The sequence below is a fragment of the Anopheles stephensi genome, chromosome 2 (genome assembly GCF_013141755.1).
Source record: "Anopheles stephensi strain Indian chromosome 2, UCI_ANSTEP_V1.0, whole genome shotgun sequence".
NCBI lineage: Eukaryota > Metazoa > Arthropoda > Insecta > Diptera > Culicidae > Anopheles > Anopheles stephensi.
Window position 1 is genome coordinate 19,275,399 of NC_050202.1, and position 26,346 is coordinate 19,301,744.

General features: G+C 43.3%; 4 protein-coding genes across 23 annotated transcripts in view; 3 read left to right on the forward strand and 1 right to left on the reverse strand.

The window, feature by feature from the left end:
• The window catches only part of LOC118503523 (probable phospholipid-transporting ATPase IA), a 62,799-nt gene extending 58,243 nt beyond the window's left edge, over positions 1-4,556 (forward strand). For 15 of the 19 annotated variants that reach the window (XM_036036901.1, XM_036036883.1, XM_036036886.1 and 12 more), the window contains one exon: positions 1,523-2,537. In XM_036036901.1, the coding sequence (XP_035892794.1) occupies positions 1,523-1,778 (256 nt within the window). In that variant the 3' untranslated portion in view covers positions 1,779-2,537. Of the gene's footprint in view, positions 1-1,522; positions 2,538-3,728 lie in introns of those variants that run through there. The other 4 variants (XR_004905189.1, XM_036036884.1, XM_036036904.1 and 1 more) reach the window with 2 other exon arrangements.
• Positions 4,557-5,089: 533 nt separating this feature from the next.
• LOC118503530 lies at positions 5,090-5,741 on the forward strand. The gene is made up of 2 exons (XM_036036916.1): positions 5,090-5,253; positions 5,437-5,741. Exons 1-2 carry the CDS (start codon positions 5,207-5,209, stop codon positions 5,555-5,557), a joined length of 168 nt encoding a protein of 55 aa, XP_035892809.1. The 5' UTR covers positions 5,090-5,206; the 3' UTR covers positions 5,558-5,741.
• LOC118503528 (zinc finger protein 62 homolog) lies at positions 5,741-7,833 on the reverse strand. 2 transcript variants are annotated; one of them, XM_036036912.1, is made up of 4 exons: positions 7,563-7,833; positions 6,732-7,489; positions 5,923-6,672; positions 5,741-5,859 (listed from the first exon to the last, which is right to left on the reverse strand). In XM_036036912.1, the coding sequence occupies exons 1-4, from the start codon at positions 7,707-7,709 to the stop codon at positions 5,826-5,828; spliced, it is 1,689 nt and encodes a 562-aa protein (XP_035892805.1). In that variant the 5' UTR covers positions 7,710-7,833; the 3' UTR covers positions 5,741-5,825. The 2 variants fall into 2 exon arrangements, with proteins under 2 accessions (XP_035892805.1, XP_035892806.1); XM_036036913.1 differs by having other exon boundaries at positions 6,732-7,405; positions 7,563-7,795.
• Positions 7,834-8,013: 180 nt separating this feature from the next.
• Positions 8,014-25,690, forward strand: LOC118503525 (E3 ubiquitin-protein ligase SH3RF1). Its single transcript, XM_036036910.1, has 10 exons — positions 8,014-9,447; positions 19,838-19,946; positions 20,018-20,405; positions 20,547-20,894; positions 20,964-21,529; positions 21,599-21,720; positions 21,796-22,376; positions 22,460-22,690; positions 22,807-23,088; positions 23,165-25,690. The coding sequence occupies exons 1-10, from the start codon at positions 9,334-9,336 to the stop codon at positions 23,334-23,336; spliced, it is 2,913 nt and encodes a 970-aa protein (XP_035892803.1). The 5' UTR covers positions 8,014-9,333; the 3' UTR covers positions 23,337-25,690.
• The last annotated feature ends 656 nt before the right edge of the window (positions 25,691-26,346 follow it).

A 26,346-nucleotide genomic window follows, 5' to 3' on the forward strand; every position in this document is an offset into this window, starting at 1 on the left:
GATCTTGAAGCTAATGTAAATTGTATAGCGGTGCTACCAAACTGTAAAAATATGTGTTATATTGCTGTAACATACAGGTTTGATTGCAAATCTAGACAAAATTTGCGAAAAACAAGCGTTCTAGCTACATATTTCGACAACTTCAAGTGAAGTACCAGGCGCCTCCATCGAAGGGTGAATTATTGATTAAAATATTTTTTATTTCACTTTTCAACCAGAGAGCAACAAAACAAAAACAAAGCAAGGAGAAACTTGGGCTCGTACCGTCCTAGTCAGCGCTCACTTTACTACTGGCGCATGGTTTTTTTCCCCCGTGAGACATTTGTGTTGCCCTGCATATATGGGCAAACAACTCCGGTACACAGCCGCTTCGTAATTACCTCATCACCTCACAATGTGTGATTTATATTCTTTCACCTTTCGTTGACTGGACATTAGGCCCTCGACGCTACCCTTTTGTCGTGATGACTGTGGATTCACAGAGCCAAACGAGTGAGAGGGAGCTAGAATGTTGGGCTATATTGCTTAATAATTTAACACACGATCAAGCCGGCTATCGGAATCAGTGGAGCCGGTATATGTTCACGTGCTCACGTTGTAACTGCCTATTATTATCAACATGTATGCACAAATGTATGTGCCCCTTCGCCCATCTCCCTTTCACCTGCCGGGGAAATCCTTTGATTCAGAACGAAAGGTCACAAACATGGCGTAGAGTTTGTTTTATCTGTCCGATACCGGACGCGGTGTTGCGGAGCAAAAATCAATGTGTTCACTCGAACTATTCACACACCGATCGGCCCGGTGGCTTCCAGTGGGTAGCATTCGGACAAGTGCCGTACCGTGGGAGTTCTCTTCGGGGCGGTCTTCATTCAATTAATTTGGCCTCACCGCCGTAACACTCATTATCAATAATGCAAACACAAAATGTCACCTGTCTAAGGTAAATATTGACTATTGGATAGTGTGTCCGCTGGCTCAAATTCAACTTTTACTTCCGATCTACTGCTGCCTCCGAAGGTTCAACAGTGTGTGTGTGTTTTTTTTTTTGTGGAAATGTCTCCAATCGCTTTACTCGCTTTCTGATCGCTTACAGCAAAAGTTTGCTTTCCATGTGTTTGTGTTCATGTGTTCATAATGGTGCCAGATGGTGGTGGGACGAAAGTGTTTTGCTTTCCTTTTGTCTGTTTCATTATAATTCTAACCACTTAAACATATATTTGCTTTCACAGCAAAGAATTGTGTGCCCGCTTACTTAACACGACTGCAATTTGACCGCAAGAATACAGAAGAAAGCTTTAAACAAATTAAAACAACACAAAGTAAGATGTAAATCTCACAAGGACAAATTGACAGTCACTACAACGACTACTCACGTACGCAATGCTTCTCACAAACATTTGCTTAACCATGACCGCTTCTGAACACTCGCCTGCCAATCTGTTCGAAATAAAAAAAAACCCCGATTAATGTATTCGTTTTCTAACCCCCACCAATCCCCACCTCCCCGTTTGCATCGTAGACGGATATGCCTTCTCGCAGGAAGAGGGTGGTTCGGTGACGCAAACGGACGTCATCCGGGCGTACGATACGAACCTGCCAAAGCCGGACGGAAACTGAGTGTGTCCCGGGTGCGCGTACTGCTCCGCCAGCTACTATATCGTTTGCTGAGAAAGCGCGCCTTCCGGTCACTGCCGCGTTCACCCTCGTACCATCGGTTCCGGTGCCGATCCCGACCGGATCGCTCGATTACGTCCACGTTCGCTGTATCGGTGTAACGATGTACGGGGGTACGATGTGTAAAGCGCGGCAAGCGGTGGAAAGGTATCGTTTCCTTTTCGTTTTCTGGCCAAATTAGGATCCCATCTTAGCAAACAAAAACAAAAAAATTAAAATACAAATGAAAAGAGAAAAGGGAAAATAGAGCAAAAAAATGTAAAAAAAAATTAAACAAAAAAAAAAGTAACACACACACACACTATTTACACGATGTTAAAGTACACACAAAGATCTACACACACACGCACACACACTCTATACTTCTTTAAGCCGAGTTGGAGTAAAGGCGATAGGAAAAAGGCGTGTTTATTAGTGTAAAAGATAAATCGAAGAACCTCTATTTTTTCCCCCATCTGGTGGTGGTTCTGTAAATCCAATTGGCATTATATGTAAAGATATATGTAGGATGGATTATGCGAAAGCTGCGTGTGTGTGTGTGTGCGTGTGTGAGTCGGTATGCATAGCTGTTTAATGTCAAAAAGGATAACGGCAGTACTACAACTAAAGAAGAGGAAAAAATGGGAAAAGACACACAAACGAACCTATTCGTTAGCTTTAAGACACAGGGTACATCTAGTATATATGTATGTATGTATGAAACAAAATGGTTAGTTTTAAGAAGACTTAAGTGACAGTGAAGAGACGTAACCCGATAAGTGGAAGTGGGGAAGAACAGCCAAACAGCTGGGCAATGAAGAGACTAAACTGGTTACATTTTCAAAATTAACAGTTTTGTTTGCTATTGTTTTGTTTTCCACGTGCTTTTCTTGTCTTCTCTTTTTTGTGATTCATTTGTGTGTATTATCACTGTTATAAACTTTACATTAACAATTTAATCTTTTCCCTTTGTTTTGGCTATTTTCTTCTGAATTCTTTTTCTAGTTTTTATTTTTGTTTTGTTTTTCTTTACTATTTGATTATATTTTTTAATTTATAATTTTTAGCTTTTTAGGTTTTCTCTATCCTTATTTTTCCATTTTTCTTTAACATTTATGCTTTACGGTTTGTTAAAGTTCTTTTCCTCTTTCTTGTGTTTTTTTTTATATTTTTCTTTTTTTATCTATCACTTATACTTTGTCATGTTTTGAGTTTATTTTTGGTAATTTGTTTCTCTTTTTCTGGATTCCGTGTGCTTCTTTACTTTAATTTATTTATTTATATTATATATTCTATTTTTTATCAAAATTTGCAATAGAAATCCAAATTTGAGACAGCTTTTACACAACCGATAAATTACACTGGACGGTATAAGCAGGAGCTTTGCAGAAAATTCTTAATTAAACTTGTACGCACATCATCTATTTAACGCAATAGATCTTGTATAGTATATTTGGTTCTCTTATATTGATTAGGTCTTATCACTTAAGTTAAAAGCAAAGCATTATTACACTTTTAAGCTTGAAACTATGTTTCGCTACACGTTAATGGTCTGAAGTCATTATTCAAAGCAAGAGGAAGTGAAGCTCTTTGTTTCTTACATAAGCATTTAAAGACACACATACACATACACACACCCAACAAGAGATTTGTTAATGACCATTTCATAGGACACATTGATTGTACAACCCACCTTCAAAATAATGGACACATATCAGCTTGCTTCAATTTGTTTTATTATTATTTTGTTATAAAACATTTTCTTTAAAACGTTTCTCTATTGCCTTCCTCTTCATTGAACCTAACTTAACACCGAACCGGTGGTCGCTGTGTAACCTAAACGAATTGCAAATTAAATTGTACGGATTTGAACGAAACTTTACCGAAACAAACAAAAGAAAACTTCAGTGTCCTTTTTTCACGTGTTGTGAGCGCTAAAAAACACGAAAGCGACAAACGAAAGATGTAAACCAACTGTTAAACGAACGATAGTATTACCGTAATTTATTTATCTTACTAACTCTATCTCTCTCTCTCTCTCTCGTTAACATTACTCTAACACTAATGAAAAGACAAATCGAACCCGATGTGTCCAAACAAATGTGGAACCTAAAGGAAAGGTATGGAATCGAGTTGTATAGGCCTGGAAGCTATTTAATACGATCGAGAGTATGAAAGCGGCGCCTGCACATTAGAGAACAGAAAATGCGTGAATTGATTCCAACCATTAAAGAAGCAAAAGCATCACAACTCAACCCCCGAATTGTCTTTATTCAGCAAGAACACAAGTTAACAAAGCGCGTGTGGAAACGTGTTTCAGTTTATATGATGTGAAAGTATAGAATCTATTGCAGCTCTCAAATATTAGGACGGAGATCGTTAATCCGTAGATGGCAGACGAGGTGCGTTTGGTGCGCTGTAATAGAAGGACCTAACCCTAAACCACAGCTACACAAAGCATAACACACTCTACGGCATCTTTAAATAAGTTTACTACACGCAACGCGTGTCTAGTATTGAGTACATTTCCTTTCCTAAACCAACTTTTCTTAATCTAACCAAGATGGCAGTATAACCCTACAATCCTACCAATAGCAAACTAGCGTGTGTACGGTCGGTGCACTGCTTTTAGGAAACCAAATAAAACCAGAACATAATAGCGTGCGCATAAAGTAAAAAAGTCACCAGATGTTAGGTAAGTTTTTCGCGCAGGTACTGTCTGTCGGGGTGTTACACGTTACAAACTTATCTACCAAAGACCAAAGAGAAGGTGTTGACCATGTGTGTTGGCTCTGTGAGTAGCATACAGCAAACTGTGAACTTACTCTCTAATCCGTGACAGCAAAAAACAACTACAGTGTTTGCAGAAATAAAGGAAAACAATCACAAATTCTATCTCACTTTTGGTGAATTAAACCGCGTCGGGGGCTTCATGTTTGATTGATCCGAAAAGGCAGTACTTCTGCTAAGGCCATTTCTGTAGGTGCCACTTGGTAGAGGTTTCAAAATTCGGCAACGGAAATGGTCAGCAGCTTAAATCAGTGCTAGATACCTCTAGGGGGGTTTGTGAGGTTTTCTGAATCGTTAAAGTTTGTAGGATTCTCTGGAGCAATGCTTTTCTAAATCCGTTTCAAACCCGGTAACACCAACTGGACCATCTGACGGGCTGTACTAAAACTTAAAAATACAGCAACTTAACTGGTTAACAAATGGACCATTTTCTTTATCATAAACAAATTCAATCTACTAGCACCATTTCTTAAAGCGCTTGAGCTATTTAATTTGAGGAATTTAAGGAAATAGTTTGATATTTCCCCATTTTAATTCAAAATAACGATCATATTGTCGTAATGTCAGTTTTTAGAACAACAACAGAACTCAACCTCGTCCTATAAACCCGTCGCTGTGATTTGACAGCAGCCTTGTCATTTTTTTACGCCTGTCAACTTGGCCATGGGTTTTCTGTCGTGCTAATTCTTCTCGTTCGCAGCAGGCGCTCTTCGGATAAATTCCCGCAAATTCTCCAAATACTATAACCACTACCCAAAAGATGAGGATTCCACTGGGACGCAAACAAGCCGAACAGGCCGCTCAATGGTAAGCATGTGTTCCGAACGGGGTGAAATGCATCCCCTAGTTCGTTTATGCAGTTCGGCTGCATTATGTAAGCTTGTGTTTTGAGTGAACATCCTTGAGCGGAGGAACCTTGCTGCTGAGGACATCCCCCCGCTAGCAATCGCTTTACTAATTGTCCGCTTTCGTTGTTCTGTTCTTTCCTAGGGCATCGTCTGCCGCCGGATTCGGAGCAGCTGCCGCACTGATCGGTTGCTACCTGACCGACTGGAGGGTGATCGTGTCGTACATCCCCTTCTACGGTAGCAAATTCGACAAGAAGGAATAAGTCTGTTAATCGGTTCTAGCAAAATTTACCATCCCTCGCTCCATGTGGACATGTGGACGCATCCGGAGAGGCTGCAGCGTGTGCGAGTGTCAGTGTGACCAACCACTCTTTCCCGCTGTACACCACCAACAAATTCGAAGTTCAATAACAACAGTTCACTAAGGAACGAGTACCAAAATCGGCTTCTAGGCTTGCAAAAGCAGTGTTATCGCTTTATTCTCACCCTCTTTGAGTTTTTGAGAACTTAACGGACGGACGGATCGATTTCTCACTTCTGTAGTTTTAGCTTGATACGATGTGCACTGCGAACGAAGGGAAGATGTTAGTCAAGCGACCGTTTCGGAAGGATGGTTTCCAGCGCTTACCTTTCTTCCTGCTCCTTACGCCGGTTTTGCTGTTCCAGCTCGGCCGTATGCATCCGCTTCCGGTGACAATAATAGTTGCTCTTGGAGGTGAACCGGCGCGAACAGAACTCGCACGAATACTTTTTCTCCGTCCCATGTTGGGCCGTATGTTCCCGGAGGTTGCTTTTCAGCTTGAACGACTTACCGCACGTTGCGCATACGAACGGTTTGTGATCGGTGTGCTGAACCCGCCGATGATGCTGCAAGCTTTGTACGTTGACCGTTGTATAGTCACACTGCTCACAGGCATGGCGTACCTGCGAGTGTTGCAGCAGGTGCTTCCGAAGGCAAAGCTTATTTTTGAGCCACTTCCCGCAACGCTCACACTGCACCTGATGCAGCACCTTCGGCTGGTGTGTGGTCATGTGGTAGTTAAGGTTACTCTTGGTTATGAACGTTTTGCCACACGTTTCGCAAGACACACAGCTGCTGCTGTTGCCGCCATCGTTTGGTTTGTGTGACTCGGTAATGTGGTTCGCCAGCTTTTCACTGGATCGAAACGCCCGTCCACAGCTGTAGCACAGATGGTAGACACCCTTTTCTTCGTTTTCTGCCCGATGTGTGGAAGCGTGTATTAGAAGGGCGCTGATGTACCCGAATCGCCGTGGACATAGCTCACACTTGTACGGTCGTTCTTCTTCCGGCAGGTGGTTCTGGATGTGGGACTTGAGTATGCGGGGCGTTGTCATCATCTTTTTGCATATTGGACACCTTAAAAAAAAACGAAACCGTGTTAGTTTTTCGCATCACTTACGCCGAACTACACTCACTCGAACGCTTCCGGTTGTATGTGCCTGGCCAAATGCATCGCCATGAGCGATTTTTTCTCAATCTTCTTTCCACAGCACTTTACGAAGCCCGGCTCCCCGTGTACATCCCGGTGATGGCTGAAAAGTTGCTCAATTGTGGTCCAGCTTTGCTGCTGGCAAAGTTCACACGCCAACCCGTAGTAAGCGGCCAAACATTTGTCCAACTCGTCTCCATTTATGGCCATTCTTCCGTCCCGAATCATTTGTGGAAATAGATGGCCATTCACCCGAACGAGAATACCAGCTTCTTCGGTCGACGTGTTGTTAGGTTCACTGGGAGAATCCTTCTTGAGGGAATCTTCTCCTTCGTGCACAGTTTCGTCATCAGGTGGCAGCAGATCGTAGACGACATTCTGTGGATCATTATCGTTCCCTACCGAAACCTCATCGTACGGTTCTTCGATGATTTCGATAAGTTCTTCCTCCTGTTCATCCTCGTTCATCGCGACGGCTTTCGTTGCCTGTTTCGTTTTCTGTGCCTCATCGTACGACGGTGGACTGGAATGAGCTTCGATCGCTTCTTTAATAAATTCGAAACTTTTTCTTCTTTCACCGATCGGTTGCGATTCGCATATGATATTGTAACCCGTTACATCGTGCTGTCGGTTCGCCAGAATGGATTGGTTTTGTACCACCTGTCGGACGAACGAATCAATGTACTCTACCGTGTGCCAGCACTTGAGGCAGATGTGCTTTGGAAGATTTCCATCTTCAGTGATCTGTAAAACTTATCGTTTGGGATAAGTCACATAATACTATAACGAACCTTTTGCTATGCCAGCAGAAGCTTACCGTGAGATTTAAATGCTGCAGAAGCATTTGGTTCATCTGCAGTTCCTGACCTCGCTCGCCAAATACGGAAAGCATAAAGTCGGCATCCTGCAGGCAAAGCCGACACTCTAATCGACCCTCTAATGATTCCACACGAGTTTCACCCATTTTCACTCCATTTATCACAATTTTTACTACATTTAGCCGGCTGGAAAACGCTTTGCCTGGAGATTATCCCATTTTTGTGCAAAAGCAATTTTGTTTGTTTACATTTCGAGCTGCCGATTTTGACAGCTGAACAAGTCGTTTGGCATCATGGTGACAGTGGATGTGTATTTTTTGAAATTCTTCTAAAAATATTTGAAAACTGAAAAAAACTTGAGTTTTCTGAACTAATGCCAATATTATTTGTAGACTTAAAATCTCTCAATGTGTTTTTTTTACAAAATTGAATTGAAAACATGTTTTGATGCAATTCAACATGGCCGCCGCAGCGCAACACGACCCAACCTGACAGCGAACGGACAGCTGTCAGATTAAAAAGCCAGCTCAAAAGAAAAAAATTCAAAGCAAAAAAAAGCTCACACCGAAGCACACACGTCGCTCGGGCCAGTGCAAAGCAAGAATTCTTTCCCTCTTCGAAATCCTCAGCCCAGGCGTTTCAGCAACACCTAACTACAACCTTAAGGTGGCTGCAAAAGTGTATTGTTTCCAGCGCAATAATCATCCATACGCGAATACGTGTTGGCAAACGGTCTGTGCGGCCAGAAGTGAGTCTCCCCCCAGTGATGGACTGTTGTGTGCGTCCCTATCTCGCGGTTTTTTTGTAGGCGTTTTTAGCTGTGATGCAGTGAAATTCTTGGGCCAAGCCACCAGCATCAATGGAATGCGCTGCATTTGTCGAGCTTAAACAGTTAGCATAAAAGTAAGCGTAGTAAAGCATTCGTTTCGCCAGTGCCCCTTTTGCTGGGAGGTTCGAATTGCGGCGACAAGAAAATGGGTCGTCCCGTCAGCATAATGCACAACATTCCAGGCTAATTATGCGAAGAAAAAAGTCGACTCCCGCACCTCGGCCGCTCGGATGGATCGCGTCGGTTAGTGGGGCCCGATGAGCAGTGGCGTGGTGTGCTGTGTACCTGTTTACCGGGGGGCAGACGGTTACAGTGAAAAAGTTACACCAAATAAAAGTGTTGATGTTTGGTTGCGTCGGGACACAGAGGGGGCTCGCCTAGTACAGCCTTGCCGTGGAATGCTGCTGAGAGTGCAACGCCGGAGCAGTAAGAAAAAGAAGGTCCTCTTTTGCCTTGCCTTACGGGGATATGACCACTCCGATGCAATCAATCGATACGTAAGAAAGTCCGAAGCATAGCAATAAGTGTGATAGCAGAAGATAAGTGAAGGGCAAAAGAAAAGGCTGCTAAGATTGCCGCCTCACAACCGACCGAGTTTTGTTCTAAGTGCGAAAACAGGAGGCTGTGCGCCCGAATCCTTGTAAAAGCGATACGCGAGTGTTTTTTTTGGGGAGGGAGTATCTTCACTCGAGAGAAAAAACAACAGAAAAGTCCATTCCTCTTCTTCATCGTCGCCCAAGAAGAGTGCTTCCAAGAATTTCGAGTGCCGGGCCTAGATCCCGTTTAAAGTGCGTTCGGTGGTCCGTGCGTTAGTGTGCGTTAAAAAGGGTCCAGCAAAAGAAAGGGCGCCTCCGTGAAGCAAGTGCGTGCGTGAGATAGTGTGTGTGTGTGTGCGTGTGTACGGGACGACGAAGGAAAGGAAACAGCGAAGACGTCCCAACATGGACGAGCGGTTGCTGAACGATCTGCTGGAATGTTCCGTTTGCCTGGAACGGTTGGATTCTTCCTCGAAAGTGCTTCCCTGCCAGCATACCTTCTGCCGGAAATGTCTCGAGGTACGTACTTTTCGACCTTATACTTTCTTCCCTTTAACCTACAAAAACACTGCCCAGCAAAAAAAAAAAAACAAGGTATATCAGTTACACCTTTTAGAAGGAAGACGGATCAGGTTAAGTCGTGCTACGCGGACACGCAGCTAGAGGGGAAGAGAGAGAGAGAGAGATAAATCGAGGATTAAGACGGGATGATTCCTGCCAGGATCAACCGTGGGATTTCTCAGTGCGTAACCGCGGCGTGATTTGCGTACGGAAAAATGTGTCAGAAGTACTCTAGCGCTAGCTTGGTGTACTCTTGGCCCTGCTTTGATGCTCCTCTTCCATAGATCCGTATCGCAAGCAAGCACCAGCGAGAACGAGAGCAAAGCGGGCAACAACGGAACGAAGAGTGCGAAGATTTCGCGGAGTAGGGGTGGTAAGAAGGGGGAGGGAAAGTTGGGGCGGAGGTCTAGCTCATTTGCGATGCTGGAATTTTGATGTATATCTCCGGTTTTGATACCATCGCATACACACACACACCCCACCTGCCACTTCAGTAAGGTCACCTGCGCCGTTCCCCGTCCGAGTCAGAAGAGCCTGAGAAATCTTGGTACCACCACAAGAGAACCGAAAGATCTGAGAAAGAATCTCCGCCACACACACTCACACACACACACACACACAGAGAAACACAAAGAAGAAGGCTTGGCAAGTCGCGGAAAAGCACATTACCATCGCAACCCCAACATTACACACATTGCCTACTTGCCTTCGCTGCTTTACTTCATCTTTGCGCGGTTTCCTTCTCACACCCCGTTCGCGATCGCGCGCCGACGATCGTGAGGAGGAAGATGAGTACGTCGATCGTGATATTGCTGTTTTTTTTTCTCGTTGCCTTTTGTGAATGGGCATTTCATTTTAATAATACCTGTATACAAACACACACACACACACACACACACACACACACTTGGGATGAAGAATCGAAGAAAGAACCATGGTTTCCTTGGCCAAAAATTCTTACCCTACTATAGAAGGGTGGGAGGTTACGCAGTTTACTTACTTATACAAAATAAACTGCCCGGAAGTGGAATTTTTCTGATCGGCTTGCCTCAGCCCCCCAATGATGCTGGGTACCGAATCGGCTTTTATCGATAATTGTACCGATCGGTGTTGGTGAATGTTTGGTTGGTCGTGGAGCAGTGGAAAAGGTGATTACTGTTTTTTTTTTCGCTTCCAGCTACTTATTCTTTGCCCAGCATCTCTCCGGCAAGTTGCTAAGGTTACCGGCCAAGAAGCTGGACGGCTCCATCCATCCAGCGTGGAGCACAATTATTATTAAGTCGATGAAATCAAAGCGAAAGGATCTTTCGATCTTTTCAATCGCTTTCGTTTCGTTTCCGGCCTTTGCTTTTATCGTCGCACCAAGAGGCCATCCACCAAGTCCACAGAACCAAGGTTATGTGGGGGGGGGGGGGGGGGGGGGTTGGAAGGCTTTCGGTGGACTTAAAGAGTTCTAAAAATATCCAATTCTTTGCACAATGTTGCTGGTTTGTTAAATACTTTCATCCTGTGTTGAATGGTTGGCGTGAATACGTCGGATGCAAATGAGCTTTCGGGTGGTGTTGTAGCAAGCAGGATTTCCTTATTCGAAATCAAAATTCTGTATTCTCGTTGAAAGTTACATTACTGGTGGTTCTGATGTTTTGATGCCCCTACAGGCCATTGCTGTGTGAGCATGATGTGCAGGGAGGCAAAGATAGTTATTAAAATAAGCTGTTTATGGTGCTGATCTGTACCACACTTGTTGAGATACAGTCCCTCAAACGGAAATCGAACGGTTATTCAACTTTGAGGACAATCATGATTCTGTTTTTCACACATTGCCTTTCACATCTTCTTGCTAACTGGGCACAAGAAACAACTTATCAAAAATGGTTTGTCAGTTGGCCGGAAATAGTCGAAGGAATTGAAGTCCGATTGAAGTTCCGAATGAAGTGAAGCTTAAAATTTTACCAAATACATGGTAAGCACACTGAGGTAGTTCATCAACCGGCGATACTTCAATCTGAGAAAAAACATTTCAACTCTAAATACTTAACTTCTAAATACTTAACTGACGAATTGCTCCTAGTCGCCAAGAGCTTCAGAAGTATTCTGATCTGGAGAGAAAAGAGGGATCTTACTACTTTGGTGTGAAATAGACTCGCAATATTCCGGTGTGTTGGTTATGTCATGATAATGGCACCGGACGGCCTAGCCCGTAAACTCTTTATAGGCCGCGTCCACATGGAGCGAGGAGGCATGAGAGGCTCAAGCTGAGATAGGGTGATAGGGTTAGTGATGCGTTCGCGAGTATTTCAGCGCGTTGTAAAAAAGAAGCAAGAAGAGCCATATCCGAGTCAGGTTACTCGATTTTCTATCACAAGGAATCAAATATGGAATGGAAACGACTATTTGCTCTCGAAAGGCTAGGCAATATACCACGCGGTCCGTCTGACATTCAATTTTAATATCAAAATACGGCGTTAACCACTGACAACCGGCTCGTTCACCAGATTTCACTATTTATGATGTTTTCTAAGAGGATACTTGAAGGGAAAGGTTAACGCAACTCTCCTACAACTTAACGTCTTCGTACACCAAGAATGCTTTGCTGTTCTTACTTGAAAACAACAACCGAAAAACGAGTCTTTTTGTGTGGGCATGTGGAAGTGGCTTCTTGCCCGTTATCATCTTCCAAAAGTTATCTCACAAAATTGAAAGTATGCAATTTTAATAAGCAAAATAATACCTTGTGTATACACCCTGGAAGACGTTGTTCAAACGTTCTAGCCCTAGCCTTTACTATGGAAAAAAACTTTTAATGCTTCAGCAATGACTATAATATTTCAGTCCAGAAATGATTGAACCGAACTTGTGCTTATGTTCCATCAATGTTTTTACCGGAAAAATACAACATAAATCATCGCTGTGAACATGTGAAACATTAAGCGATAAAGCTGTAGAATCCCACTTTCAATATTTTTCCTACCAAACATACGCAACCGCGGTTTAACCTGTTCGATGAAAAGCTACTTCCCGCTTCACACGACCACCTGCTGTGCAAAATATTGATTAATTTTATATTTATTTTCCAAACTTCTGCACCCATCCCCACAAATCTCTTCCCCCTCCAGTAACTTTTATTCCGTTCGAATGATTCAATCAAACCTTTCCGCGGGGTTCGAATTTCGCACCTTCGCACCGGTACCACCGGTTTCGGGTTTTTATCTATGCATGTCACAAAAACCGTCTGCCAAAAATACAATTCCTCATTCCCCACAGGCTTCCCATGTTCCCTTCTCACCTCTCCCCATCTACTGCTTTTTGGAAGGAATCTTTTTGGCGGTCCTAATCTTATATCCCCTGCACATTCAAATCCGGTCTCTCCCCGAGAACCCAAACGACCGGTTCGCTCAGGTCTCCGCCGAGTTTCTCTGTACGCAAAGTCGGCGCAAAGGGGTTGCACGCTTCTTTCCTGACTTCTTGACCGTTCAAATAAACACTCATACAGCCAGCACTCCTCTGACGCCACCAGCACTTTTCGATGGACTAAGGAATGCGCTGGAATTCTTCGACCAATTTCGTGGTGCGTATGTTGTTGTGGTTTGGTTTCTGTGGGTCTCACTCTCTCACTGTCTGTTTGCCTATGAATAATGCTAATTGGGATGTATATTTTTCCGCGTAAACGGCCCTGAAAAGATGCCCCAAGAGGAGGTCCGAGGCGGCAGCGCTGAGAAAGGCAAAGGAAGTGTAAAATCGGCTTGGCCACACATTTAACATGCACTTGAGAAAATTGCTTCTAAACGAAATAATGGAGAAAAGGTTGCTGCTGGCGGCTGGGTTGTGCCTCTTCTAGTTCGGAAAGGTGATCCTCCCGGCAAGGGAAAACACATTCCACAGGGGGAGCGTTACAAATGGCCAACCGGGAGCACAGTAGTGGGCAGCAGCAGCAGCAAGTACGTGGCTCGGGTTAAGGTGTTCTTCGCCGTTTGCCGATAATTGCAACGACTGCACTCCCCAAAAATTGCTCGACGCTAATTGTTGACCAATCATTATTTGGTTATGGCTGACTGCAACCGAACCGCACCAGTTCGAACAGTGTATGTGAGTGTGTGTGTGTGTACACCCCCGGCTGCTCGCGGTACTGCTGGATGTAATTGGAGCAGAAATTTGACGCACCTTTGACGCGCTTTCCTTCGGGCGAAATTGTGTTGCAGTTGTATTACATGCACGACCAAAAAACCAACCCATCCTTTTTAAAGGTCACGACCGCATGGATGAACCCCTTCGCTCGCCGCTAAAAGCTTTTCGTTCTGTGCTTAGGCGAAAAGGTCAAAGATTTTGAATCGGGAGAATATATTCTTGAAGAAGTGTAATTTAAATTGGACTGTGGGTAGTGCCTAAGATACTCTTTTTTTTTTAATTTGGCAAATCAAATTGAAGGAATAGGATAAAGCTGATTTACTTAAATTATTTATCATACCGCAAATTATGCACCTTAGGGTTTATGATTTGTTACACTTGTATACCAATTATCTATAACACCAGTCTCTACAGATAAAGACCCATGCGAGTCTTAAATCGATTTTCCGTTTTTTTAATATAGCCATTTTTAGACAAATGTTTCTTAACATTAAAAAAATAGGCCAAATTTGATTAGACTAATAACATCGAACAAAAATTTAAATGTGGTTCATTAAATGTATCTTCTTTTTTTAAAGTTTATCTGAAAGATTTTGATTTTTTTATTATACTGTACAATAATATACTGGACTGCATTGCAATATTGTAAAATCTTTCACAAGTTTTTTTGAAGGTTAATTTAAATGAAAGCCTTTTTTATTTCAGCCTCCATATTGTTATGTTTGTGGCTATAAGTAATTTAAAAAAAACTACAGGGGTGGCCAATCAAGCGAGGGCGTGGTTTAGCTCCTATTATTGTAGATTTATTATTTGCTTTTTATACTTCTGAATTCTTCTAAGCCTCTTTGTTTGTATTCAATTTATTATTTATCATTGATAAAAAAAAATCTACTTTATTCTTATGGGTAATATTAAGGAGATTAACTTTACATTTCTACGTAACTACATCCATTTTTTGTTTACATTTGAATTTATGAAATTTGTACATAAAATCATCCTGTTTTTTGATAACCAAATTATGATTGTTTTGCACTGAACCTAGGCATTTTGATACAGATCTTTCTCTTCCTAAATCCTTTACGAGGCGATTAAATCCTTTCCGTTAGGATACGTTATTGAAGACAATATCTATCTATCTTTTTTTCTTCGGAACACTACTTACCGCTCTGTAATGTTTAATTTCAAATTGCGATCAAAACATTATTCTTGCTGATATAACAGGCCATTTTTATCATCAAATCTTCCCTACCGATTTCGTTAAAATATTTCGATTATTTTCCAGTTAAATTTAAAGCTTTCATGTCGATCATAAAATATATTATGTATCGTTAATGATCACTAGTGCATCTTTTCCAGTTAATCTTTGTTCACTATGGGCCGGTAAGCTCATGATACCAAATCCTATTAGACCTATCATAATAGGAATTCTAATATCTAATAAATAAGAAAATTAAATCACAGATTCAGGACTTGTATATCCAAGTGTTTGAGGCTAATAATGATAATCAGGACCTTCTAATAAACATAGCAATCAAGCAACGAAGAACCTTTGCGCTGCTAAATTAGCTAAATGTTTAATATGTCTTCCCTCGAAGAAATCCATATTCAAATTCGCCGTTGTGCCGCCCTTATGGCTTACTTTTCTTTTGCAAACTTACTGTCCCCCCCTCGGGGAAACAAGATTAAACCTGTTGTTCGTCCTAACACTTTTGAAAATGGAATCGGTTGGAACGGCAGCCCGAAAGAGAGAGAGCCTTCTAATAAAACGTCATCAAACCGGTTTAGCTTTGCAAAACACGTGCATCATCCGGGTGTCAGTTGTTCCTGGTGTGGGAATGGTTTTAAAAGTTGAGCGTTTTTTTAGTGACCCCCGTCGTTAATATGTTTAACGCAGGTTGGGCAATTCGGTTCGTGCATTTGGTTATCGCGAAGGTCTTTGCGGCTGTTTCACATGATTCACCCGGCTACGGATTTTTTGCGTTTTTTTCCTGCGCTGTCTACAGCTCTTGTGTCCATATTGCTCGAGTTGCATCATACCTCTTAAGGAGAAGAGTTTTTGTGTGTGTGTCTTAAGATGTCATCAGCATCTTAGAGTCTTACGTCTTGATACATAAATTTGTTGTGCTCTTTTTGCACAGTAACAGTTTTCTACAGATGATGTCTCTTGTGCTCCACGTCATGAGCATCAACTGGTATTCCTGTATTGTTGCACTGACGCCCATATTTGCATCTTTTTGCCCCTCGTACAAGCAGACCTCACAGTATCGCCCTTTTGTACTTCGGATCAACCTCCGATACTATTTTCGAACCGGATTTCTGCTCCAAACCGCGCTACGGCTGGAGCAACTTGAGCGGCGTTTTTTTTTTCCTTTCTTTCTTCTGTGTGACGGTGGTATGCTTCTTTTGCACAGCTTCCCTTTGCCATATCCTTGGTTTATGCAATGGTGCTGCGGTGTAGGCCAACCAGTCACCACTGGACAAAGCGTGCTCCGGCATTCTTTTCCCAGCCGTGCGTGCAAGTTCTCCACCAGCGGGGGTTTTGTGCGAACGCGGGAGAAACCACCGCAAGACAGTCGCGGCCGGCCCACCTTCACACAGCACGTTCGTTCGCTCGGCCGATCTCCGCCAAAGAGACCGCTAAGAAATGGCAAATGGCAGCTGTGACAGCGCTGGAACCGAGTAGCCGATGAAGGCGGCTGTGGAGCACGCGGGATTCAGGATAGGGCGGATCACATTGGGATAATAAGTGAAACTTTATTGGAAAAATAATGCGCTCCAGAAGGGTGCTCTCGTTAACGTAATAATGGTGTAGCAAAACTGTGTTATTGGTTTGCAAATGTGAGCAAAAAAATTGTGCTGTTCAAATAACATTGCAACCAACAGTTCGTTTCAAGCATGTTCAATTCATCCTTTTTGCAAAGAATGTGTTGTTTCCTTCATCAAAATAAATAACATCCCCGTATCGGTAATCGCACAATTTAAATTTCATTATTTCTCAACGTACATGTTAATGCCCTCTTGTTTTAGATCGTAAAAAAGGTACAGGGTTGTTCATTTTGCAGTTTTCTTTAGATGGGCAAAATAAAATAATTTTTTTTTTTTATTCATAAAGAACGGCTTGGCTGTATTGCTTTAAAATAAAATTTTATTCGTGATGAAATTTATTTAAATTTCTAAATTTAAATGTTTTACTACTATTTAGAAAACTTATATTATTTTGGATTTTTTTTTGTATACTTTTCAACATTGTGTTGGCCAAATTGCTAACCTATATCCAGATGGCTTTCACTGGTTTGTAAACGGACTTCTCGCATTACTTTTATATGGCACTTGAACATAAATGTAAAACTAACTTCTAATTATATTATTTAGCATAGGAAAAATGTAGTTTAATGGTCTAAAATGCAGATTTAAAAATAAAATGTTGGGTAAATAGAAATAATATGAGGCATTTAGAAATTTCGCAAAATAATGTTACTGTATCTAGCATTTCAAATGGGGGTCAAGTCCCTTACAGACCGCCTCCCCGTACGCAGGACTAACTATCCAGCTACGTGGAAAAAAAAGTCAAAGAAGGCCAGTAATGGCAGGCCGAGACGTCTCGAGGTTGTAGTGCCAAAGAAGAAGATGATAGACAAAACAAAATTGTAAAAAGTCTAAGAAACATGTATTACAAAGTGTTCCAGGAGTGTAGCACACTCAGATAAATTAGTTGAACGATTATTTGCTCCTTTATTCCCTCTTAAAGTATTCAAATTTATGCCATACTACTTGTTGACCTATGTAAAAAATATGCTATTGCTCCAGATAGTTGGATCATTGTGAAACGTGTCGCTTTATACTATGCTATTCTTTGCTACATTTAACCCAACTCCTGACTGTAAGAACTTTTTTATTTTTTTAGGAAAAACACGAAATGAAGAACCCTGTATTTTGCCCTTTTTATGTCGCAGCTCATAAACGAGCCAAACAAAAAAAAACATACTTAAAATACTCTTACAAAAAATTCAAACAAATGAACGAACTCTGCACTTCTTTGTTTTTGTGTTAATTTTTTTTTTTCGTACGAAGATGTGAAAAATGTTCTTTGTTCTTTCCGTTAAAGTACTGACTTGGTGGTTTTTATTTGAGCGTTTTTTTCTGCAGTACAGAATTGCAGTTGATTGCAAAGGTAATTATAATGATCTCGAATGAAAAAAAGAACGTCCGCAAAAAAAGATCATTTTTATATTTTGCTGCATATGCTGTTGTACTTTGTTGGGCCAACAACAAAAAATCCACATTGAAAAACGGAAACTCTTTTTCATCCGAAGCAGCACGAATGACGTTCGCCACCTAAACTTTGTGTCGATTTGCTTAGACTGCCTGGGGTTATTTCTTTTCTTGCTGGTCTGGTGGTGTGGAAGTGTGCCTTTTTTTTGCTAGGCGTGAAAAACATGTTTCCCTTGCACCCTACAGATCACATCGTGCACATTTGCAACAACGGCAACTTCATGCGCCTCTAAAACACCCGCTGCCTAAATGCACACATTGCCCAACCCGCGCGTAACACACATGGCTTTCGTTATGGTTTCTTCGCGGCCTGCACTTTGTTTCGCAACATAGAAAGTAAAAGAAAGTCTAACATCTTTACTGGCGGGATGGTGAGATGCGTGGTGCGGTCACACACAGTTCTTACCGCAAACCGGTATGATACGCTAGCTCAACCATCCCACGAAAGCCAACAGCTTCCAGTAATCTAACCGGGAAGTGGTTTCGGCCTAGGCCATGTCGTCACGGGTTTTCAGATGTGTCTTGTGACTTTCCCGCATTAAGGTGCTGCTACACGAGAGGGAGCGTTTGAGCAGGGCAATACGGTTTAAAAAATGTGAAGTTTTATTTATTAACATTATTGGATGGTCAGCATAGAGATCTGACGTAGGGTAAATAAATAATTTAGCTGAGAGTATAATAAATTACTATTATATATACTTCAATTTGTTGCTTTCACATGCTGCCAAACTCGTGTGAATTGCTCACGGCAATCGAATGTCCTCGTTTGCCAATCTATTATTCGGGCCTTTCTGGCGGTTTGGTCGTCCGGTGTTATTCTATGGATGTTACCCACTTCCCGAAAGCCTAGCGAGTCCAATTCGCTTTATTATAATAAGGAGTTGTACATGGTCGAAGAGTTCGCTCTCCTTTGTCCTCCAACAAAAACATGGGACAAGATCCTTCTAAGCACCATCCTTTAGAACACGACTAAGTGGTACCAGAAACATAGAGAAGAATCAAAATAATTATGTACATGATATAAGCCAATGTCAAGATGCGGATTGACTTACAGACCAGAGTCCTTGAGATTTTCCCTACGAAATGTCGGATGCCTTTCGCTAGAGTAAGGTTGAAGAAAAGTCAGTCAAGTTCATCTCTCCAGTGCAAACAAAGTGAAATAATCCGCTTGAACCTGCCTTCCTATTGAGTTGATTTCTTTTCTGGGTCAAACTGGTAGCAGTATTTGGAACCTTCTGGAATACTTTAAACAAGCTTTTGACAACAAACCCTATGTCTCTCTCTCTTCTCTCCTCTTGGTCTGGACGAACTTTTAGGTCATGCTACGCCTTAAATAATAACTTATTAGCTCAATCGATAGCTACACAGTTTAACTTTGAACGGTACCTGTTGCATGTTCTTTGTTTTCCTTTCCGATGAAACATGCAGCCGTGCAAAAGGACCTTCAGACTGAATTGCTTCAACATGAACTGCTTTGAAGCAGCCTGTATGCAGTAATGCATAATTTAAAACGCACTAAGTCATACCTTTCTTGGCATTTTATTTTTAGCCAAATCCTCACATACACTTAAATACACCTCATCCACTTGATTTAATTGCTCAAATGCAAGCAATTAGTCGATAAGGGTTATGTATTTCTTTTTTTCTCGCCCAAAATTGTTTGTTATCGTAATTGGCTATCCAATTCGGGGTTCGCTTTCAGTGTCATGAAATCATAAAAATGTAATAAAATCAGCTGATGTGAAAGATGTGTTATTCATTTCACTCATCGTTTGCACACATCGCTTATCGCATCCTGCTCGTGTTGAACGAATTTAAGGTTATCGTTTAATTGTCGTCGTCTATCTTCGATGCAAGATAACAGCAACGTGTGTGTCGCGTTGTATAATGTGACACATTTTCTCCAAAGCTGAATGTTTATGATTTATTTACCATTTCTTTTTCGCTCTAGGAAATCGTTGCCAGCCACCAAGAGCTACGATGTCCCGAGTGTCGCGTACTGGTCGAGGTGCGGATAGACGAGCTGCCACCGAATGTTCTGCTGATGCGAATATTGGAAGGTATGACGAGCACCAGGCATCCATCGTTATCGATTATGTAGTCACTTACACCCATTTCCTGCACCTTTTAGGCATGAAAACGGCGGAACTGAACAGCCAAAATACAAACCAGACGACCAACAACGGCAAACCCACGGGCAATCGCAATCAATCACATGGCGCCGCACCGAATGCGGTCAACTATCAGCAGCACCACCAGCACCACCAACATCCATCATCGGGTGGAGTGCACGGTGCTAAAATAGGCAAATCGTCCACCCAGGGCACGGGCGACAACGGGCAGTCTGCGCTGCACCCTTCCCATCCCCAGCAGCATCATCACCACCACCAGCATCCACCGTTGTCACGCATTATTGGAGCGGGCGGTGTAACTGGTACGGGCGCAAATAATGCATCGCTCGATCTGTCGAAAATCCCACACGCAAAAGCGTTCTACGATTTTTCCTCCAGCGAAACAAGGTACGTGTGTGTGTGTGTGGGCATATATCGGAATGCAGCTTGGCAGCGCAGGTTGCATTATGACGCACCACCCACCACCTCGTATTGCTCGTTCTCACAGCCACTGTTTCCTTTTGCTTTCTTTCCTTTTTCGCTTTCCAGTGACATCAGCTTCCGCAAAGGGGACATTATAATACTGAAGAAGAAAATCGATCACAATTGGTGCGTGGGGGAGGTAAATGGGAAGGAAGGTGCGGTACCGCTGAACCACATCAAGGTGATCGTACCGTTGCCGTTCCCGCAGTGCAAAGCACTGTACGATTTTCGCATGGGACCATCGGAAGAGGAAGGCTGTCTGACGTTTAAGAAGGGCGCTCTCATACATGTGCTGCGGCGTGTCGATCAGAACTGGGCGGAGGGAAGGATTGCGGACAAGATTGGCATCTTTCCGATATCGTTTGTCGAGATGAATGGGTTGGCGAAGCATATGATGGACTCATCGCTAAAGCAGTAAGTTTCGAAAGTCTTCTAAACCCTCACTAAGTTGGTATAATAATTATGAATCGAATTTTATTCCAGCATACTCAGCAACTCCAACCGAACCGTACCTCCGACACCGTTCGATTTAAATGCCAGTGCCACCAGCAGCAGCGATACCAGCTCCAGCGTTACCACCAGTCCCAACTCTTCCACCAGTACGACCAGCTCCAACTCCAGTACCGCTCCCAGCAGTCCTACGGCGCACTTCCTCCAACCACAGCCTGCTGCCGGTGGTGGCAAACAGCACCAATCGAAATCGCGTTCCGATCCGGCAAATCGCGAAAAACGACATTCCCTTACGACGGCTGGACTGCCAACCAACAGCGCCGGCGGTGCACTGCAAACGAACCAATCCACACCCCATCGACATTCGACGGAAATGCTGAACAGTGATGGTGTGGGCGACGGGAAAACGGTACGTCAGCCGGTGGACACTGCTGCGGCAACGACTGGCTCGTCCTCAACGGCTGCCACTCCCTACCAGAAGTGCAACGTGACGAAAGCTAGTCAAATGTACCAGCAACATCCGCAGCTACCGACCACGTACATCGCGCTGTACCCTTACAAACCGCAGAAACCGGACGAGTTGGAACTTAAAAAAGGATGCAAGTATAATGGCGGACAGTAACGACATAAAAATACTAATTTTGAAAACCTATTGTCTCTTATTCTAGCAATTTATTACGTCACGGAACGTTGCCAGGATGGTTGGTTCAAGGGTACAAACTGGCAGAAAAAGTCTGGCGTTTTTCCGGGCAATTATGTCGCCATTCACAAAGGCAGAGATGGTGCTTCGGTATGTTGCTGAGAATATTTTTTTTTTCATTATTATTCGATTTCCCATTAATGTTTTCAATGTATTCTCTTTTAGGCGACATCTCGCAACGCAAGCGCACACTCCTCGGGCAAGATGAATAACGTTTCCAGCCCACAAACCGCCGGTTCCTCAGCGTCGGCCGGTGGCTGCTCTTCCAACGGTGCCATGAATAGTCCATCGAATGGTGGATCGTCCTCTCCGCAACAGCAACCACTGCAGCTACCCGAGCTACCGCCACGCAACACAACAGCGGTACCGCAACAGCAGGGCATGAAGTACATCGATTCCATCTTCGGCCGGCAAGGATCTACTGACGGTGGTCCTGGATCGCCCAATAATGAGCAGCAATCTGCGGGTCAGGATGCATCGTGCGCGACGACACCACCGGCCACGGGAAAGGTGAAGAAAGATTCGTCGGCGGTCAGCTTGATGAAGCGGCTAACCAACATGAAACGATCGAAATCACCGACCGGTGGTTGCTCGGGTGGGACAGCCAATCCGGCGTATACGAGCGACAGTTCACTGTTCGAAGAGATGGCAGGGGCGGCCGACGCCGCGATACTGGCTGCCGGTGGCACACCAGCTCAGATGGCGAAAGCGCACTTTAAACAAATTGCCAATCCCGTTCACGTACGGTAAGGGAAAATGGTTGTGCGAGCGCGGGGTTTTAGTAGCTTTAATATTAATATCTTTACTTTTGTTTGTGTGTTTCTGTCAGGTCGGGTTCGTGTCCAAGTCAGCTGCTACAGAATTTACCGATGGATTTGATGATAAACGGTGGTGGTGCAACACATTCCATTCAGCAGCAGCAGCAGCAGCAACAACAGAGCCAGCAACACCACCATCAACCGAATCATCCCGCGCTGGCAGGTGTTCGAGGGGAAAACGTTCCGATGATGTATGGCTCGCAGCGCATCAAACCACACAAAGAGCGGCCCTCGATGCATGGGTATGTTGCTTGGTTTAATGTCCATCAACTGTAATATATCTCGTGTCCCGCATTGTTGAAGACACCTGGGCCCTTACGAGCTCTGAATAATTTCAATTCGTGCCCCCTTTCCCTAGATTTAAATATGGCGACCACACCGTGGTGACGGCCATGCCAAAACACATTGCCCACGAAGCACCCGCCTCAACGTCCTCGTCGCACATGGTCGCCAAGCAGCAGCAACAGTCCCAGATCTACCATCGAAAGTCACAGAGCCTCGACGCTTCCGCCATCATCTCGCAGCTCGGCCCATCACAGCACACTTCCGCTACGGCGACCGTCGTTGCCACCGTGGCAGCCAACGGAACACCGTCGAAATCAGCCTCCAAATCGTCCCATTCGCAATCCGTTCGGGAAAGGTAGATTCCTATCAAATTTGCCTACCTTTTTGTCAGCTGTAAATCTTTTTCTAACATTATTTTGCCTCTACTTTAGATTCAAATGTATCGTCCCGTACCCACCGAACAGCGAGTATGAGCTCGAGCTGCGCGTCGGTGATATTGTGATGGTGCACAAAAAGCGTGATAACGGATGGTACAAAGGAACGCACGCCCGTTCCGGCAAAACGGGCCTCTTTCCTGCCTCGTTCGTTGAGCCGGACGTATGATGTGGTGCTGGGAGGTATGGCGCGATGGGCAGCATCGGCCACAGCCGGCAAGTACAACAACAGCAACAGTGGAACAACTAAAGTGCAACAAACACAAAGGCAACAGATGTACCTTCGAAACGATTCGAACCCCTTTTTGCAAACTTCCCATATCGGACCTGATGATACGTGTCGGCAGTTAAGGTGCAGCAAGAAGAAGTGAAGATCTTGTCGTGCTTGTAAAGCACAGTCGGGCAAAGAACTGAGCTACGTGTAAGCATATTCCCGGTACAGGCAGGTACCTACACAGCAGCAATATTAAACTAGCATAATACTAACGTTAGCAGTATTGTGTTATACGGCGGTCGTTTCGATCTTCCATCTCCAGTGTTAAATGAACGATTCGCGTGACTCTGGAAACTGAATCTCTCTATATTGGCAAGCAATAGTGTCCCGGTGAGCGAGTAATGCTGATTTACTTTTAATTATTAGCTCTTTATGGTGCTCTTTAATCCTATCCCTCCATCGATTTTGGTTCGTGTGAAGGAAAACCGACCGTTTAATATTAATCACGCTTAACTGATTCATTCTAATTCGCTGCCAAGTATTTGCGTTTATCGTTTATTAGATTATATAGTTTTAAATTTAAACACTAAGCAATTTTAAAATACTAGCTCTATCTCTTTCTCTCTCTCTCTATCTCTCTCTGCGTTTTACAGGGTTTCTCAGGCTCAGCACTAAACACTAGCTCAAAATCGTATATGCAGGCATTTTCCATTGTTTAGTTGGTATTTTACGGAGTTGAGCGTAGATTTTCCCTTGTTGAGAAGGGTTAATGTTAACATACAGCGTTACAATGTTGAACTGGCCTGAGAAACCTTGGAATGTATCCGCGCACTCAAGCCCTCTTCCAATGCCATACTTAAGCGAGAGACTTATTACTGTTTTGTGTGAGAAAGCTACTACTGAAAGCATTTTTATTGCATTTTGCTTTTACATACGCGTACGGACTGTTTTTATTTCGATTACACAAAATACTCAGCACAAAAAAGAAGAAACCTACAAAAACTATCAAAACGGCGTACAAGATCTATTAAATAGATTGAAAAGAAAAGCGCACAAATACGCACACACAAAAAAAAAATGGCATCAGCCGTCGGCACGGTGGGAAGAGCAAAGTTAGTTAAATGTGAAATGCATGCTCTGCTCCCTTGGTCCGTGGCCAAAAATTGACTCAACCTCGGTTTACTGGTTCGTTATCTGTGAAAGTGTGATTACAATTTTAGTAATATTTTATCTGTATGGACAAGAACATTGAAGAGTGCTAAGAAAACCGTTACGCTAATGGGTGTGTGTGTGTGTTTTTGAGTGTGTGTGTGTGTGTGGTATGATTGTATATGGTAGCTGAGCTGATCATCATTATGAGACGCATTTAAAGAAGAGTACGTTTAAGAAGCGAATGTTGAACGCAACTAGAACGATCGATAGGCAAAATTATATACGTAGAGTACGCACTGGAGTGTAGTACACTATCCCTGTTGTGTTAGGTAAGTGATAAAAAAATCCGAACGCGGTGTCTACTACTACTACTACAACTACTATTATTACTACTGTCACTAAAACGACTACTAATGAGTAACAGAAGAGAAGCACATATATTTAAGTGTACTGTGAGATCAGCTAGCCATCTACGCAGGTTGGGGAAGAATCTTCCGGGGGCGAAGGCATATGCGCGAATACGATTTACTTGCAAGCCCAAGATGGGACACTAGTCAAGGACGCACAACCAACTCCTTTTGCACGAAGAAACTGTGTCAATACCGGGTTCTTGTCTTTGATAGAGAATTTATCTAACCGTGTGAGCTACGCAATACAGGTTTAAAACATAAAACGGATAGATCTTATTGTCTAACACCAAAATTGTCGTCAAATTGGCAAAACAACATCCAACTCCATCCATCCATTGTATTGTAACGTAAATCCGCGTCTGAATGCACACAAATTTACAATGACCTGGGAGGGGGGGGGGGGGAATACTTTTTGACTGTTTTTTGTTTTATTTTTTTAGACAAAACAGAATACCATATTTATTCGGATATACTCACATTCGATGTTCCCGCAAAAGTGATGCATTGTACTTGATGGAACTCCGCACTCAAATGTTATTCAGAAACAACAAAATGACCTAGCTAATTGAATGAAAAGCATGCAATAGGGGAGATGGATGATTTGAGTGTGGTATGGTTTGTCTGTGTCCTGTGTCCTGTTATGTCTGTCCTGGGTGTGACGTATGTATGTATGTGTGCATGTCTTTACTTGATAAGCCGGTGATTAGTGTGGTAATTTAGGAGAAATAAAACAGCAAACAAATTCAACACGAAATGGGAAGCTTGGGCGCTGGGTAATCATAGTGAGAAAAGATGCTGGGCCATTTCGAAATTATGATTATGCTGAGTGTATCTTTTCGACCGGAATTAATATAGGAGATGGCACAACATGTGGAGCAATGGACAAAATCATCACCAAATACTTGGAGAGCATCTGAACCCCATGCACCAGCTGAGAAAAGTCTTCAGAATCGAAGTGCAGGAACACCTGCAGATATGATGACCTTCCTTTGAGCACACGTCTAAAAAACATGGGCTGGTGTCCAAGCGTTTCCGGGAAACATGGTTCTTGGCTGCATCCGATCTCCCTCAGGTCTGACTCCAGTTGATCCAGCCAACCAGCCTAGCTGTGTTCCTCTACGCTTCGTACGCGAACGGGTCGCTGACCGGGAAAGGCAGCAGTTCGGCATCCTCATCAGGTGCCAAATATAGTCCGCAGCATCTGCCGTTCGTGCATTGCTGTCCTCCGCCAGCATAGTCCAGGAATCGGGCCCGTAGAGGACTACCGGCCGTATCAGTGTGCGATATATGGCGCATTTCGTGCGTTGTAGAAATATTCTCGGTCTCAGGAGTCTGTGGAGCCCGTTGTAGGCAACCAACCAATACTTTGCTTCCGAGTCGTACCCTATCACGGTCAGAACCTC